The sequence below is a fragment of the Ovis aries genome, chromosome 1 (genome assembly GCF_016772045.2).
Source record: "Ovis aries strain OAR_USU_Benz2616 breed Rambouillet chromosome 1, ARS-UI_Ramb_v3.0, whole genome shotgun sequence".
Classification (NCBI taxonomy): domain Eukaryota; kingdom Metazoa; phylum Chordata; class Mammalia; order Artiodactyla; family Bovidae; genus Ovis; species Ovis aries.
This window is the reverse complement of record NC_056054.1, coordinates 31,247,198-31,266,719: the sequence shown is the minus strand read 5'-3', so window position 1 is coordinate 31,266,719 and position 19,522 is coordinate 31,247,198. Positions and strand designations below refer to the sequence as shown.

Sequence of the window (19,522 nt, the reverse complement as noted above, 5' to 3'; positions counted from 1 at the left end):
CTGAATAGAAACAAAAGAGCTTTCAAATTAACCAGAGACTTTAATTTGATTTTGTGAAAAAAGCTTGGAAGCAATCATTTCTCTCTTGTGTTTGTTACCTGTGAGCTTATACAGTGCAAATATTAACTAGGGAGAACCTGTAACTATGAAATGCTGTGTAATTCAAGAGGACACCCATAGCACACAGTTGCTAGAAGACAGATCCTTCCACTGATCATTTAACAGTCACAAAATATATATATATATATATAACAAAACTGAAATTTGCATCTATGGTTATTAAAACACAAAAGCACTAAAAGTCTGGTCTTTTTTTTTGTTTCCATTTCTTAAATGAATTATAAAACACAATCCCAATTTTAACAGTTAAAAAAATAATCTTACTAGATATGTAATCAAGTGCTTTGATGGGTAAATATATCAGCCTATGGAATTTTTTTCCCCAAGATGTTCTTGAAATTTTTTGGAACAATATCCAATCTTATATTTTCTTATGATTGTCATGGACACAACAACCTAATGGCTGTCAACTTTCAGTTTTGTTTGTTGCATTCCAAAGTCACTGTATGATATTTAAGCATATATGATATTGAACACAAGCATTCTTCCTAAAACAAGATTACTATGCTCAGAGTTCACAGTTCTATAACAATTTTACATTAAACACTCGAAACATTGTACAACCATAGATATTTGTGAGCAGTCTCGAGAAAACACTGTAATTTGGTATGTTAAGGCATCTTCAGCCAACATATTAAGAAGTTCTGAATATCTCTTGCAACAAAAGACATTTAATATTTGAATATTTGATATTTTCAAGAAATTTCAAAAGTCACTTAAGAATACCATAATTTGTGAAATTGTGTTCCTAAACGTTCTTCTACATTCTTACCACATAACTTACCTAAAATCAAGATACTCATCCTATCAGTATCAAAGATATCTATTTTTAAAAAAAGGGATTTACATTAAATATGATGATAAACCCTGTATTTAAACAAGGGCCTCCCAACAGTTTCTCACACGTATCTGTGAGGTAGGTTACACCCATATTTTATAGATGAAAACATTAAATGAGGTTAAATGACCTGCTGCCGCCACAGCAGCCAAACTGAGAATCAGATTCCAAATTAGATTTTGTTCTTTGCTCTGCATTCTTTCTTTCCTTTACAAACTTTTTAAAGGGTTGACATATAAAGATTGCTATTCATTGCTTTCATTTTAAAACCATGAGAAGGCAGCCAAACTTCTACCACGGTGACTTAAAAAGTGAAGCGACACAGACAGACACAGCTAGTGGACAATTTCTGACAATGACAGTGAGGCCTGGCCAAAGGAACCCAAACACAAACAGGCAAAGACAAACCATGTGACTGTGGACAGACAAGTAAAAATGAGGGGAATTAGGGAAAAAATACAGTTTAAATACATTGTTAACTAATTATCATTCCTACAATTTAAGAAAGAAGGCACAACTAATTAAGGTGTTTTGCTTTTTTAGTGGGATCTATTTCTCTTTTCCACCTTAGGAAACCATTACCTATCTAGAAAAATGGTTTTTCTTTGTAACAAAATTTAAAAAGGACTTTTACTTGTGAAATATGCAAGCTTAAATTAACAGCAAAAAATGAACTGTGCAGTTCTCCTTGGGTACAATGTTCCTATTCCTTCCTTGCAATTATAAACCAACACAAAGTAGCAAACCTGGAATTAAAAAATTTACACTGTATGAACCTTGTCAAAATTCTATATGTTTAAAAGTGTTGTCATGCTAGAATGTCCTATAAACACTTCACTTTTTCCTCCAAAGAGCTTTCTACGCTAGGATTTCCTTAATTGCACTTTTTCAAATGTAACTTAAATTTACATACCCTGTTTGTCCAGATAAAATCATGAGCTACTTCCATAACATCCGAACTGCTTTATATATAAACAGTAGTCACAGAAAGTCACATACACAACCATGGCTGCAAACTGGCATTGCTGTGCAAGGCTGGCAGTAAACACTGACTCACAAAGTTAATACAGTCCCACAATCTGATCACTTCTAGACTCAGCCTGATTCTTATTAGGTTATGGCTGAAAAAGCTGAATTAAAACTTAATCTAGTCTATACTGTGGGTCCTGTTCTTCAGGTTATTATGTTATTACTGTTCAGTGGCATCATATGCATTATAATTGTATATGGATAAGGCTGGTAAGGATGCCAGCAACTTGTATAAATAAGATATACTCTTAAAAGCTCAAACATAAATTACATTTCAAATTTCTATAAGGTCTGGAAGAATCTGTATCAAGCTGATAATACTTGGTAGTTTGTGAATAGAAATATACTCTATGAGAATAGTATCTTATCATCTAATATGCATATGAAATGAAAAATTACCAATTTGTATATGAAATTTAGATAAGCCTAATTTAGATTAATAGTAAAAAATTATGATAATCTAAGATAGGAGTTAGGGCTGGCTTTACTTTTTAAAAAAGCACTGTGCTGTAAGAATCACATAAATAAAGGAAGAATCATGGCCTAAAAAGTTTCTTCAGTAGTTTTAAGCACCCTCAATAACTTAAAAGTACTTAACAAAAATCAATATATAATCATAAATACATCTAGTTAGTACAATCAACTCATTCTAATAAACTAAAAAATATTAAGACTACTTCATGTCACTCTAAGACTTGAAACAATGCGTCTGTGTTTATTTTTATTACTTAGCTACTAAGATGTTTCAGTGATTCAGACTGTTTCCCCCAAGGGAAGGGGGCACATAAAGTGATCATCATGGAACATTATATAGCATTAAAGCTTGTGAAAAGCTTTCTGGTCCTGCTTTCTCATTTGGAAAATCATTAACACACAAGGTGATTTTAATGTATTGAATAAGTTAATAGATATGGAGGGTCTCTGGATCTAAAGTGACATGAAAGTCACTCAGTTGTGTCTGACTCTGCGACCCCATGGACGATACTGTCCAAGAAATTCTCCAGGCCAGAATACTGGAGTGGGTAGCCTTTTCCTTCTCCAGGGGATCTTCCCAACCCAGGGATCGAACCCAGGTCTCCTGCATTGCAGGCAGATTCTTTATCAGCTGAGCCACAATCACCATTAAAATGTATGGAATACTTCCATCACTCCAAATTTGTCATCTTTTGCTTTATGGCAAGTACACATACATGCTATTAATATTTTAACATATTTGGTTTTCTGGATGATTTTGTCATTTATATTCCAGGGGGGCAGCTGTGTTTAGAAAAACATTCAAGTATGTATCTTCAAAATACCTCGCCAAGCAAATATAGATCATTCACATTAGTATACAATCTCTCAGCATGTAAAAAGTGAACGCTAATACAAATCATATGAAAAGGCAGAGAAGAGACTATTTTAAAGCTCAAAGGTAACCCAGAGGTCTTTTAATCTATCCCTTCCACTTCAGAGGTTATACAAATGAGGCCCAACACAGGAGGTGACTTACAAACAAATTGCACAGATCCCTCATCCAGAATTTTAGAGTCTCTGAGATCTATTACTTTTAAAAAGTACATTCTCTATTTAAAAAGTCACAGAGTGACAAAAGTATCAGGTAAAGAAATGCCAAACTGAAAACGTGGAGGTCTTTTAAAAAGAAATAAAAACAGACAAAACTGTGAGTGTCTAGCATTTAGATACTTAGATTTCACAGTCATTAACAAGATTTTAAATTATTAATCAGTGAAGAGACAAAGATGCAGTGCCTATGGCAGGCAGATTCCAAGATCATTTAGTTTATAAAATCGAAGGTACATTGCTTAGATTAATTCAATAAAATGTACATTTTCAGATAAATCCAAATAGTCAAAGAATCTGTAACAGTTGTCTATGATTATTTTCTCAATTATGTCTCATCTAATATAAAAATCAATTTGTATTCCCTGAGTACAAACTGGCTAGGGAATAAGAGAAAGCAAGCCCAGGATTATGTAACTGTCACAGGAAACCTATTTGCAGAAAGGAAAGGGGAGAACTGTCTGTACTACCTATAGCCAATTGCCTGACATGGAATACTGTTACTTCCGAATAATTTAGGCTCCTGGATTCTCTTTACACCTAGCAGGTATCAAGGAATGCAAACACCAGAGGTTACAAAAGTGTCTCAAAAGTCTGTTGATCAAAACAAAAGCCCAACTTGTAATAGTCTTGCCTCCCACCCTACATATATAATTTGGGATGTTGTTTTTTCCTTCATTGAAGAATAACCGGAATTAGATCTAAATTTGGTGTCTTAAATAAAAGTGTTCAGAAAACGTTCACTGATTACACTTTCTGAAAGAAGGAATCAAAGCTATTGACTCATTACCCATTGAGCCAACGCATTAGTCACTAGTCTCTTACACCATTTTTAGAAGTAATCTTATTTAAGGTTTTTCAGTTATCCATTCAACACAAGAAAGAATAAATTTGGCTCTCCACAAAATACCAAACCTGATTAAGACAATCAAAGTGCTATGAAATAAGTTGTAGGCATGGAAAATTCCACTAACCCAGTGTTCGCTCAAGATTAAAATAATTCTGATTTTGAATCAGATTCTCTCCAACAACTGATAACGGCAAATGAAATCTTAATTTGTATCTACCTAATTATGGCAACCTGGTAAATAGTTTTCTTAAAATCATATTTTCTGAATATGCTTTTCCCCCCAGGGAATAGTAAGTTTAAAACAGTGTTTAAATTAATTTGGACAAAGCAGGATTAAACAAATTTAAATGATTTTCTTTTTCCACAGAAGGACTGGTCAAAGTCTTTAATGGTCACATTGACTTTGTCATCTTCAAGCAGGAGAGTAACATTTTCATTTATCAGACTTGCTCAATGAAACCCCCTTTTTGCAGAGCATCTCACAGAATGCAGTTTCAGAAATGCTGTTCTAGAACCACTGTGGACTCCATTTTCATGATGCAGCTGAGACTTTATCTGTAGCCTAATAATAGAGTTCTCCCTCAAAATCATAACATGAAGAAAGTGTTCCTACCCACGGTCTGTCTACCACATACTACATCCACACTCATCCAGGTTACAAGACTGAAACATGGGAATTTAGCAACTGATTCTTTCCCTCGCCCTGTGTGAGCAGCAAAGAGATTCTATGAAAATGTTCTAGACCTATTATGCTGGACTGAGCCTCCTGTAATCTTCTCTCTGCAGACCAATGTATTACACCATCTACATTCACAGAAGAGCTGTCTCTAAAAACCTCAGCACACAAGAACCCAAACTGTGACCCCTGGTTCTCTGAAAACACGTAGCTATCGAAATGCAGATATTCATAAATACTGGCAAGAATGAAAAAATAGTAAATAGTTTAACTTTAAAAAACATAACCATATAAAGCAATTTTAATATGTTTCTAACATCTGATTCATTAAACTAAGGAAGTTAAAATGCCACTGGATTCCTTCCTACTGTTTCTCTGCCTTCAAAATTATTAGGGATTTTGTCATTGGAAGTAAGGAGTCAGATTAATTTATTTTGAAGGTCATCCCATTAACAGGCAAATATTAAGAGGTGGCCCTGTGTTTCCCAAAAGAGGTATTTACACATTTGTTGGGGCCAAAATTTTGCCAGATGTATATACACATCAAGATTAATGCAGCAGGACTGCTTATCCCTATAAAAATATACACAAAAAAGTTTATTTTGATGCCACTAGATGGCAATCTTTCAAAGGTTTAAATTTTTAAAACACCTTAACTGCAATCCCACTCTTTCTCAAATTGCCAAACAAGGATTCCTTGTACTTTGATATTAAGTCATACTTAAAAGTTATGTAATACCATTTTTTAAAGTTCTGCTAAACAATATTATGTGACACACTGCAAACTCCTGACTCAAAACTCTTTAAAGACAGACATACTTGTCTTTCCCAAACACAAGAGAAATTTGGTTTAACATTCTCATTTGCTTCTTGGTAGAAAACACATTTCTTTTGGCAAAGAGAGAGAAACCTGTCAAGGAAGTGTTCACTTTTTGTTTTCAAGAGCTTAATCACTTAATCATTTCTAGGGTAAGTCCGGTGAATGAGACTGTTAATTACAACATACTGAACAAGATGAATAAATACAAATTAGATAAATTATACATAATTTAAAAATTAAATATTTTTTTACTAAAACAGAATATCATCAATGGGCTATTATCTACCCTGCTTTTTTATATAGGGTTTTTTTTAAGCCTTAAAAAAACTTGCACAAAGCCAAAAAAAAAAAGTTTGGTTTTCCTTTAAAAGCACTGGTATACAAATACATATAATGTATATATGTAAACAACACATATATTTATTCAACAGAGAATTTTTTTTGAATGTTTAAGGCTTCCCTGCCCTAACAGGTTCAACAGTGAAGGTCACAAGCCTACCAAGCTTTGGAAGTACACAAAAGCCCTTAGGGCCAGAACAGTGTTTCAAATTGGATGGCTAGCAACCAAGATGTAGAACAAAGAAAGAGAACCAGAGAGGATTTCAAAACGAAGTCCATCAGCCATTAAGGATCAAACAGCAAAGACAAAGGTGATTAGGGAAGGTGAGGGAGTGGGGTGACTACAGCAACAAACTCCTGGTGAGTAACAGGCATGACGGATGCAGAAGGACAGGCACACGCTCCTCACCAGCACACGCAGGGAGAGACCAAAGACCAGAGTCTCTCCAAGGGACTGTCAATAGTTTGCTTTGTTTCATTTAACTATTTCATCATGCTCGGTGGAGTACAAAAATAAATACAGTGGAAAAGAACTTGAGAAAGGTAGATTTTGAAGGCATGTTGTAAAATGATACACGTTTATGAAAAAGACAAAAGTTGTAATTCCAGATGTTCCAGTACTGAGTAGAACCTTGAAGGCTCTTATATATGTTATTCAGGAAAATCTCAAGATAAAACCTCTGGTTGGTTATAGCTGTTTTGAAGGAACCTGGAAATGACCATTACTGGTTTCAGGACCACAGCCCTTCTGTTGAACACTGGGCAATATCTGCAGAAACTGATAGTAGAATTTGGTTCTAAAATTTGGGGGAGGGGGAGCTGGCTCTTAAGATTTCAACATTTAAATACTATCTTACTAATATTTATGTTATTTTTAAATCTTGTGCATAAACACAGCTTAAAGCCTGCTGAAATTTAGGAAGCAAACTGGATTTACCTACACTAAACAGTAAAGCAAGATGTTGCCAAACTACCTGTTGACTGAGACGGTTCACCAGTGAAGGTATATTAATCATCTGTAGTGAATCCACAATTTTAGGTTAACAATAATATTCATCAGTGTTCACATATTAAAGATACTGCCTATGTGAATTTATAATAGGCAGAACAGAATTACAGATGTCTACAGAAAATAAAATATCAGACCTTTTCTTTTCAGTAAATTTCAGAGGTACTGTGTCCCCTGAAGACAGTCACGGCCCTTAACCAGTAGTTCAGAGTATGTGATATCCATAAGTAAAATAATAATTTAAAGAATATATCTGATTTTCACAGTGCAATAACAGAAAAAAAACTAGGGAAAGATCATCAGCGTGCTAAAGTAGTGATCAGACTGGCACACATTTCAAAAAAATCCATGGTGTGACTGCCCAGGCGAGGTGAGACAGAGGACGACATGCTTCCGGTCAAGGAGCCCGTGAGAGAGCCAGAGAGTGAATGGCCCTCCGCAGTTACAGAATCCAAACTGGACCGTGGTCTGTGTAAGCCAGCAGCAGAACAGGACCGCTGAGGCGTTGAGGAACCAGACCTCTGCTCCACCACCTCATCTGAAATGGACCAAAGAAGAGCAATTTACATGAACAGTGTATTCGCCCCAGCCCTTCCTATGACGGCATCTTATTCAGAATATTAAGTGAACACATCTGAGCTAAGGGCATCCTGGGAGCCAATGTCATGTTGCAGGGTTTTAGGAGTAGGGGTGGCAAAAACTTTTCCCTCTCACAACTGTGAAAGACATCACTATCCAACAGTAACACTGCCATACAGTCTAAATGTGATGACTAAATCCTTCTCAACATACTGTTTGACAGCAACTGTGAAGTCAAAGGTTCCTCATACCCTTTTATCTGAAGAAAGCACACCTTTGGAGGATTATTTTCTTGCAGTGTATCAAAAACAATAAAAAATAAGATAAAAACAGAAATTACAATTGCACTGATTCTTCAGAGAACACTGCAATTGCCTGGGGGAAGGGGCAAAGGAAATCTTGTTAAAAATGCTGATTCCCAGTTCCCCAAGGACCCATCTCTAGAGATTCAGATTTGCTAGGTTTGGGAGAGTTCCCAAGAATCTGCCTTTTAGTAAGAACTCTGGGTACTTTTGATAAAGGGGTTCTAGGGACCATATAGACACAGCTATAGTTGATGGCAGTTTAAGAATAAACTGTTGAAAACAGCTTCCTTAACTCTGAATTTGGTTTTCCTCTGATTCTGTCCAGCAGTGGACCCTTGGTTTATTCTGCTCACATCCCACTGGGGCCTCTGAGCAGAATAAGCACATTTGCTCAGCCAAGTATGACTCGACTCATACTAGATCCTTGGACATGACCACTTCCCCTGACTCCTTTGCCTCTTGGATGGCCATGGGCATAAAATCCAACCCAAATCCCAGGAGAGGCCTATCTGGACACCATGGCCACCTAAGATAAAAGAAGCTAATCAACAGGGAATTTTAGATATTATAATGCTTACTGATAAAATATGAAAGGAGAAGTGTGACAAAGAACCTAATTCAGCTAACTGTAGGTAAAAATTATTTCCTTATTCTTCCTTATTTTTCTCCACAGTCAATACCTCAAATGACTTTTTTTTTTAAATGAGGAAGCATTTCTCCAGAAGAAGTGCTAGATTAGAGATTTTCCTCATCTTCAATCCTTTTTGTTTCACTTACATTCTTAGTTAAATCTAGATTACTAAAAACCAGTATAGAAGACTACCCACCATGTGTTTGAGATGATTTAACATCTTGTCAACTAGTGCCAAGTTTTATCTTCTCAGAGCTCATGCTTGCATGGCTTCCTTACCATCAATGCTTTTAAAGTCCAAAAGATAGCTTCTATTGTCAACCAGGTACAGCTGTAAGCTCATTTTCACATAATTGCCAGTCACTGGATTTCTTCTTCTTACACGTAGATGGTATGCATTCACTACCTAAAATGAAAAATCTTCTTTATGGAAAAACATTCAAAATAAAAAACTATAAAATATTTCCATTATTTTTACTGCAAAGAATAATGTCTAAACAAATAATTGAAAAGGGTGGGGTAGAGAACAAATTTCTGAATGATTTTTTTTACATTACATAGTAGTTTAGTATTTATTTAATCCCCACTAACAGTACTGTGTGGGGAACTGCTACCCACCGCGGTATTCTTGACTGGAGAATTCCACGGACAGAGGGGCCTGGCAGGCTACAGTTCATGGGGTCGCAAAGGGTCGGACATGACTGACTGACTTTCGCTTTCAATAGTACTGTGTACAGCAATTAAAATTGAAAGGGAACTCAGAGACTCTATAAGAGTCTAGCCTTCTTTCCAGACACGCCTCCACTCTAAACCATATTTTGGCTGCCAAAATATTTCGGTTTCCCTGTCTCAATTTGAATACCTTTAATTATGAATATAGAACAGACAGAAAAAGGAGATATAACATGTTAATGGTTTGGAACAGGCACTGTTAATAGGTACTGTCACAAAGTTTAAGTATCATAGTAATCTTGTGAGGAAGGTATTATTTGCCTTTTGAGGATAATAAAACTGCAACTCAGATAAAGAAGATTCTAGTTTTCAAAATACTTTATCAAATTAGTTCCAAAAATTTCTCAATAAGGACTTTTAAAGACACTAACGTGTTTTTTAACTAACTAAATAAAACTGTTCAGAAAAGGGAGATCTTTCTTAAATGGTATTAAGGAAATATTATTGTTTATTCCCTCGTTGCTCAGTTGGTAAAGCATCTGCCTGTGATGCAAGAGACCCCAGTTTGATTCCTGGGTCAGGAAGATCCGCTGGAGAAGGGATAGGCTACCCACTCCAGTCTTCTTTGACTTCCCTTGTGTCTCAGCTGGTAAAGAATCCACCTGCAATGTGGGAGACCTGGGTTTGATCTCTGGATTGGGAAGATTCCCTGGAGAAGGGAAAGGTTGCTGTTGCTGCTGCTGCTGCTGCTGCTGCTGTTGCTGCTAAGTCGCTTCAGTCGTGTCCGACTCTGTGCGACCCCACAGACGGCAGCCCACTAGGCTCCTCTGTCCCCGGGATTCTCCAAGCAAGAATACTGGAGTGGGTTGCCATTTCCTTCTCCAATGCATGAAAGTGAAAAGTGAAAGTGAAGTTGCTCAATTGTGCCTGACTCTTAGCAACCCCATGGACTGCAGCCTACCAGACTCCTCTGTCCATGGGATTTTCCAGGCAAGAGTACTGGAGTGGGGTGCCACTGCCTTCTCCAAGGGAAAGGCTACCCTCTCCAGTATTCTGGCCTGGAGAATTCCATGGACTGTATAGTCCATGGGGTCACAAATAGTCAGACATGACTGAGCAACTTTCACAATCACTATTATTTATTCATTCCATATACAAATAGTGAAATAAAAACATGTCAAATGAATATTTACAAGGTATGTTTGAGTATGTTTTTCTTCCCTTAAAAGTACATTCACAGTCCTCAAGAAAGGAACAAGACTAAAAGATACTTGAAAAAGAAAAACAGATCCCCTCACATATAGTCAAATAGAATTGAAATGAATTTGAGTACTAATAAAAAACAAAAAAATACTAATAAAGCAAAATGTGGGATGAGGGTAACAAAAATACATCACAACTAAGGACTAAAAATACTAGCCAAATAAGAAATTTTCTCAACTTACAGAAAAGTATTTGTTTACTAAATAAACATGCCCTGATGGTATAATGTGTATCAACTACTTGTGCTACAGCTACTGGCAAAAACAAACAAACAAACAAAAAACCCCTGCTCTTAAAAAGACAGAGAAAGGTAAAAATATATATTTTTGAAGACACATGACTTCTGTTATGATACATGCTAAAACAGGTGGACTATTTTCTCAAGGGATTTCAAGTTGATTAAAACCATGTTTCTCAGCCAAGAATGCTATTCTCTAATTCAAAAATATATAGGTACCCAACATCAACAGTTCTTCATCCTTATGAAGATTTGTTTTGTTTTGAATGCATATGGTACATTATTGGAAAGAATAGGATTTATCAGCCCATTTATTTATTGAGACCACTAAATTCACATCAAAACCAACTTTTTATTGATTTTAGTATTCAATTCAGCACCTCAGACAGGCTTACTATACGGAAAATGGCTTCTACAAATGATCTTCATATACTACAATTTCCTACCTTCCATTCAAAATCCAGCTGCTTCATAGCTCGGTAAACTTCAGCCATAATGTCATACGGTTTGCTTTGACTTCGGATTCCAAGATGCCACTTGGCTTTTTTCACAGCTAAAGATTTGGGCTTAGTTGTATTCAGTGCATCCAGTGGACATCGTGCTTTGGGGCTGTCTGCTATAAGAGGTGGCATCCTTTCTGGATGAGGTTTCAGGCCTGGGGGAATATGCATGGTACTATCATCCATAAAAGAACCGGTAGGGGGACTAGAGGCGAGGTAGAACTCACTGGCTTGGTTCATTATTCTCCGATTGTCAATGATAAGATGATAAGCCACTGCAAGCTGGTCTTGAGGGTCACCACTATATAAACTGTTCATTACTTCTGATTCTGTACACTCAAATTTTTCACACACTTCTTTCACAGCCTCATCATCAATGACGTTAGCATCATAGGAGGGGTCTTCAGGAAATAAGTAACTGGGCAAATCTTGTTTAAACCATTCATGCTCTCTAGGAAAGATACCACAATACACTATTGTAAGAACATGCTTTGGCAAGTCCCAAATAATTTAGACATGGGGCAATACAATATATCAGAATCAGAAAGACCTGGGTCTCTAGTCACTTACTAACTATGGGACCCTTAGGTAAGTTCACTAACCCTTGCTCTAGAGTAACTATGATTATTCAGACTTGGGTATTTTACTGATATTTTCACAAAAAGAGATAAAATAAGTCTGTCACTTCAAAGGAAACAACTGGCAGTATTTGGTGCCAGTGATGAAATTCAAGCTTTCAAGTAAAATGTTAGAATTCGGCTTATAACAGAATTCTATATATATATAGAATTGTATATAACAGAATAATTTATATATGTTTCCATAAGTTTGACAGCTTCTCAATATTTAAGAGACTTTTCTACTTTTAGAGTGAAGAGGATAATGACTATGATTTGATAGTTTATAATGAAATGTGTTATCATTCTGACCACCAGGCTATCTCACTAACCCAATATTTTCCATATGACCAATGCAAGATGTTACATAATCATACACGGGCAGAAGCTCCACTCAAAAGGCAAAACAGACCTGTGGATTTCAGTGTAATAAAGTACAAAAGTTCACTGGTATGTTTTCTGATTTGATATTGCAATTAACATATTAAGCTTTGATTTAATATCAAAGGAAAATATCTAACTATGTGAAAGACTATGAGAATGTTCCTCCCTGTTCTAGCAATATCTGAGATCAGATATGTTTCCTAGACTTCAACTAATACAACATATTGCAATAGATGAATGAAGAAGTAGGTATGAAAACCTAGCTGCTGTCTCTGATAAACAGGATTTGAAAAATGTAAAATATCCTCAAAAAATTCTAGCAATTAGAATCCAGCAACACATTAAAAAGATCATACACCATGACCAAGTGGGCTTTATCCCAGGGATGCAAGGATTCTTCAATATCCGCAAATCAATCAATGTAATTCATCACATTAACAAATTGAAAAATAAAAGCCATATGATTATCTCAATAGATGCAGAGAAGGCCTTTGACAAAATTCAACATCCATTTATGATAAAAACGCTCCAGAACGCAGGAATAGAAGGAACATACCTCAAGATAATAAAAGCTATATATGACAAACCCACAGCAAACATTATCCTCAATGGTGAAAAATTGAAAGCATTTCCCCTAAAGTCAGGAACAAGACAAGGGTGCCCACTTTCACCACTACTATTCAACATAGTTCTGGAAGTTTTGGCCATAGCAATCAGAACAGAAAAAGAAATAAAAGAAATCCAAATTGGAAAAGAAGAAGTAAAACTCTCATTATTTGCAGATGACATGATCCTCTACATAGAAAACCCTAAAGACTCCACCAGAAAATTACTAGAGCTAATCAATGAATATAGTAAAGTTGCAGGATATAAAATCAACACACAGAAATCCCTTGCATTCCTATACACTAATAATGAGAAAGTAGAAAAAGAAATTAAGGAAACAATTCTATTCACCATTGCAACAAAAAGAATAAAATACTTAGGAATATATCTACCTAAAGAAACTAAAGACCTATATATAGAAAACTATAAAACACTGATGAAAGAAATCAAAGAGGACACTAATAGATGGAGAAATATACCATGTTCGTGGATCAGAAGAATTAATATAGTGAAAATGAGTATACTACCCAAAGCAATTTACAAATTCAATGCAATCCCTATCAAGCTACCAGTGATATTTTTCACAGAACTAGAACAAATAATTTCAAGATTTGTATGGAAATACAAAAAACCTCGAATAGCCAAAGCAATCTTGAGAAAGATGAATGGAACTGGAGGAATCAACTTGCCTGACTTCAGGCTCTACTACAAAGCCACAGTCATCAAGACAGTATAGTACTGGCACAAAGACAGAAATATAGATCAATGGAACAAAATAGAAAGCCCAGAGATAAATCCACACACCTATGGACAGCTTATCTTTGACAAAGGAGGCAAGAATATACAATGGAGTAAAGACAATCTCTTTAACAAGTGGTGCTGGGAAAACTGGTCAACCACTTGTAAAAGAATGAAATTAGATCACTTTCTAACTCCGCACATGAAAATAAACTCAAAATGGATTAAAAGATCTAAATGTAAGACCAGAAACTATAAAACTCTTAGAGGAGAACATAGGCAAAACACTCCGACATAAATCACAGCAGGATCCTCTATGATCCACCTCCCAGAATTCTGGAAATAAAAGCAAAAATAAACAAATGGGATATAATTAAAATTAAAAGCTTCTACACAACAAAGGAAAATATAAGCAAGGTGAAAAGACAGCCTTCTGAATGGGAGAAAATAATAGCAAATGAAACAACTGACAAACAACTAATCTCAAAAATATACAAGCAACTTATGCAACTCAATTCCAGAAAAATAAACGACCCAATCAAAAAATGGGCCAAAGAACTAAATAGACATTTCTCCAAAGAAGACCTACGGATGGCTAACAAACACATGAAAAGATGCTCAACATCACTCATTATTAGAGAAATGCAAATCAAAACCACAATGAGGTACCACTTCACACCAGTCAGAATGGATGCGATCCAAAAATCTGCAAGCAATAAATGCTGGAGAGGGTGTGGAGAAAAGGGAACCCTCCTACACTGCTGGTGGGAATGCAAACTAGAGCAACCACTATGGAAAACAGTGTGGAGATTCCTTTAAAAATTGCAAATAGAACTGCCTTATGACCCAGCAATCCCACTGCTGGGCATACACACCAAGGAAACCAGAATTGAAAGAGACACATGTACCCCAATGTTCATCGCAGCACTGTTTATAATAGCCAGGACATGGAAACAACCTAGATGTCCATCAGCAGATGAATGGATAAGAAAGCTGTGGTACATATACACAATGGAGTATTACTCAGCCATTAAAAAGAATACATTTGAATCACTTCTAATGAGGTGGATGAAACTGGAGCCGATTATACAGAGTGAAGTAAGCCAGAAAGAAAAACATCAATACAGTATACTAACACATATATATGGAATTTAGAAAGATGGCAATGATGACCCTGTATGCAAGACAGCAAAAAAGACACAGATGTGTATAGCGGACTTTTGGACTCTGTGGGAGAGGGAGAGGGTGGGATGATTTGGGAGAATGGCATTGAAACATGTATACTATCATGTAAGAATCGAATCACCAGTCTATGTCTGATGCAGGATACAGCATGCTTGGGGCTGGTGCATGGGGATGACCCAGAGGGATGTTGTGGGGAGGGAGGTGGGAGGGGGGTTCATGTTGGGATCGCATGTACACCTGTGGTGGATTCAGGTCAATGTATGTCGAAACCAATACAGTATTGTAAAGTAAAATAAAGTAAAAAAAAAAAAAAATCAGTTTGCATTATAAAAAAAAAAAAAAGAAAGAAAAATGTAAAATAATGGTACTCTTGTCATCATATTTTGTTTTGGAAAATAAGGTTATTTTTCATAGGAGACATATTATTCAGAATAACATGTAATACGTTTACTATTATTTTTAAGTGAATTAACTATTTTTAAAAAAATTCACTTTTGATTTCTAATATGAAATTGATAAAAATAATCTGCATTAAAAAAAAGACCCCCCCAGAGTCCTCGATTTTAAGACTTGGGGCGCAGGTATTCAAACCCAAACATTTGAGAACCTAGTCTCCTAGATCTTATTTTCACACTATTCCAGCCCTTTACACATGTTTACTACTGACACCCTAGAATATCTCATCCCTTTTCATTTAACTAACATATACTATCTCTTCAAGACTGTGTAACCATTGCTACAGGGTAAACTGGGCACTCCCTAAGCTAAATTCAGATCAGTATATAGGACATACTATGGTAAAAATGTACACTCATTCACACAGAGATTACATTCTAGCTGAAAACAGACTAAACAAATACTCTCAAAAATAAACACAGAATTACAAATACACAAACACAAAAACCCTGTGATAAAAATTACGAGTGAAAAGCACAAGGTAAAATAAGAGTGTATAACTCAGAATGGGAGGTGAGTGCTTAAGGAAGCCACTCTCAACAATATTTAAGCAGAAATCAGAACGATTAGAAGTCAGCTAAGCAGAGCTGGGGAATAGATATTCCCAGCAAAACAAACAATATATGCAAAGATTCTGAGGTTAAAAAAAAAAAAAAAAAGCTTTCCTATGTTCAAGGAACTGAACTGAGGCCAGAATCATGAAATCATAATAAGTTACTGGTTGGAGTGGCAAAAGATATCAGGTTTTTCTGACAGCTGTAGGCTATAAAAACGATTTTGGAACTGAACCTATGGTTGATGATAATAATAAAGGTGTTAAAGAAGCAGGGGTGACATGATCTAATTTGCATTCTGTGAAGATCATTCTGCTTGTGATAAAGTAACTGAATTGAAAAGATTAATAATGATGAGGAGGAAGATGCTACTGCAATAGTCCAAGTGAGAAATGATGGTGTGCCATGTCTTGTAGATATATACAGAGGTGAAACTTCTACAGCTGCTAGTAAATGATACTATTATAGCACTCATACTTTCGCACAGTTGTTACAGACTTTTATACTAAACTGAGAGCTCCTTGAAACAGGGACCATGCTTTAGTCACCTCTGTTTCAGTAGCCAGTACAGAGCAAATGCTCAATAAATGCGGAATGATGAATAGACAAAGAAGTAAAAAGTGAATTCATTAAAGTATTTAATTGCTATATCATGATAATAATAAGCACTAAATAAACATTTGGGCTTCCCAGGTGGTGCCAGGGGTAAAGAACCCGCCTGCCAATGCAGGAGATGTAAGAGATGCAATGTCTTCCCTGGGTTGGGAAGATCCCCTGGAGAAGGATATGGCAACCTACTCCAGTATTCTTGCTTGGAAAATCCTGTGGACAGAGAAGCCTGGCGGACTACAGTCCATTGGCTCACAGAGTCAGACACAACTGAGGTGACCTAGCACTACCAGCACAAATAAACATTTAGTGATCAAATGACCAGGAAGTACTAATTTTTTGAAAAGGAATATAAAAAAATAAGTTGCTACAAATCTAGCATTTTTAAAACATCAAATTTTGAAATAGGGTAGATAAACACTTTTGGATAAACTCCAAAAATTCATTCTTCTATTAAAGCAATGAGATTATTAGCAGAAACTGTCAATATTAACTTTTTTCAGAACTCTGGAAATTAACCAAAGGCTTGTAATAATCTGAGGAGTGTTTGTTTTTTTAAAAAATGGTTGTGTCTTAGTAAGAACAGTGAGATTTGTGATACTTTCAGTTACCTAATATCCATTTCCTCTTCCCCATTTCTATGGCCGCCTTGAAAACCAACAGTCTCACAATCATTTTAACCCCCCAAACCAGCACCTAGAACCACTGAGAGGCAAACGGGGAGAACAGACTTAGAGTTCTCCAAAAGTCCTATTCCCAGAGAAATGTCATTATTAGACAGGGCTGGCAGATCTCGGGAAACCTCTTCTGTCAAGCCCTGTCTTCATCTGACCTGACCTAGCATTCCATCTGCAAACAGCCTTTTGTCCAGAACACTTGTCAGAAACAACCAGTGGCAACTGTCTAACATCCCAGCTGCCAAAACAGCAAAAAAAGAATTGGAGCAAACAAGAAGCTGATCAAAACCCTTGAAAGGAAAAGTTAGGTACTAAGTTTCATAGGGCTCCAAAATCACTGCAGATGCTGACTGCAGCCATGAAATTAAGATGCTTACTCCTTGGAAGAAAAGTTATGACCAACCTAGATAGCATATTCAAAAGCAGAGACATTACTTTGCCGACTAAGGTCCGTCTAGTCAAGGCTATGGTTTTTCCAGTAGTCATGTATGGATGTGAGAGTTGGACTGTGAAGAAAGCTAAGCGCCAAAGAATTGATGCTTTTGAACTGTGGTGTTGGAGAAGACTCTTGAGAGTCCCTTGGACTGCAAGGAGATCTAGCCAATCCATTCTGAAGGAGATCAGCCCTGAGATTTCTTTAGAAGGAATGATGCTAAAATGAAACTCCAGTACTTTGGCCACCTCATGCGAAGAGTTGACTCACTGGAAAAGACTCTGACACTGGGAGGGATTGGGGGCAGGAGGAGAAGGGGACGACAGAGGATGAGATGACTGGATGGCATCACGGACTCGATGGACGTGAGTCTGAGTGAACTCCGGGAGTTGGTGATGGACAGGGAGGCCTGGCGTGCTGCGATTCATGGGGTCGCAAAGAGTCGGCCACGACTGAGTGAGTGAACTGAACTGAAGTTTCATAGGAGTCCTTAAAATACTCTTAAAATCCTAGAATTCACAAATGCAGGACTGTTGTTCATGCCCAAGAAAGCCCCTGATTTCTCATCACTGATTGACTCTGAGGCTCTAAGCTAGAAGGAATCAAGACTAATGCAGAGTGATGAACTTCTCATTAAAATGCCAAAGACACACCCCAACAAGTACACAGGATCCCTCAGCAAAGGCTGAGAGACTGATTAGATCAAGGCCTTTAAGGAAATCTTTCTCTAGCAATTAGCTGACCATTAAGCTAACGAAGCAGAGACTTCAGTGGCCACCCTTGACAAAGAATACAGACTTAACAGAATTAGTTAAGTTAAATCACTAAGTAAATTAGAGCCACAACAGTGTACAACAATTACAAATTCCAGGCATCTATGCAAGAGAAATAAAAACATATGACCATTTAAAAATATATACATAAATGTTCATGGCAACATTATATGAACCAAAATTAGAAACAACTCAAATATCCAATAAGTAATAAATGGATAAACAAAATGTAGTTTATCTAAACAACAGAATATTTTTCAAGCAAAACATTAGTTAAGTACTGATACTCTACACCATGAAAGAACCTTAGAAACATGCTAAGTGAAAGAAGCCAGACTCAAAAGGCCACATGATGCGATTCTATTTATATGAAATGTCCAGAAGAGGCAAATCCATAAAGACAGAAAGTAGATGAGTGCTTGTCAGGGGCTGCAAGGAGGAGGAAGTGAGTACAGAGCATCTTTGGGGGATGAGAAAACTGTTCTGGGATCAGAGAGTGGTGATGACTATACAACTTTGTGAACATACTAAAAACCATTGAGTCATACAATTTAAAGAAACAAATTTATGGTATGTGAATTATATCAATAAAATAAATGTTTATAAAAACAACAGAAATAATCTAAATTTTCACTTCTAATTAATTCAGAAAAAGAACCACAGTTCCTCATAATAATAACAGTGCCAATTAAAAAGCCATACTTTGGGATGAGGGGAGGATAAATTAGGTGATTGGGATTAACATATACACAGTACTATATATAAAATAGATAACCAACAAGAACCTACTGTACAGTACAGGGAACTATACTCAGCATTTTGAAGTAACCTATAAGGGAAAAGAATCTGAAAAGGAAGATATATACATGTGTGTATGTGTGTGTCTGTGTGTGTGTGTAACCGAGTCACTGTACTATATACACTTGAAAGTAACACAACATTGTAAACCAACTATATTTTAATAAAAATTAAAAAAAATTAATGATAATAAAGCAACCCTGAACATGTAAAAAAAAAGTCATACACCCAGCTTTTAATTTTAAGGAGTCAATTTCTAA

General features: G+C 36.3%; 1 protein-coding gene across 2 annotated transcripts in view; it reads right to left on the bottom strand.

The window, feature by feature from the left end:
- Positions 1–19,522, bottom strand: part of PRKAA2 (protein kinase AMP-activated catalytic subunit alpha 2) — a 102,502-nt gene that overhangs the window by 18,493 nt on the left and 64,487 nt on the right. Inside the window, 3 exon segments of one of the 2 annotated variants that reach the window (NM_001112816.1) lie at positions 7,406–7,782; positions 9,039–9,165; positions 11,379–11,883. In NM_001112816.1, coding sequence (NP_001106287.1) covers positions 7,544–7,782; positions 9,039–9,165; positions 11,379–11,883 — 871 coding nt within the window. In that variant the 3' untranslated portion in view covers positions 7,406–7,543. 2 annotated transcript variants of the gene reach the window in all.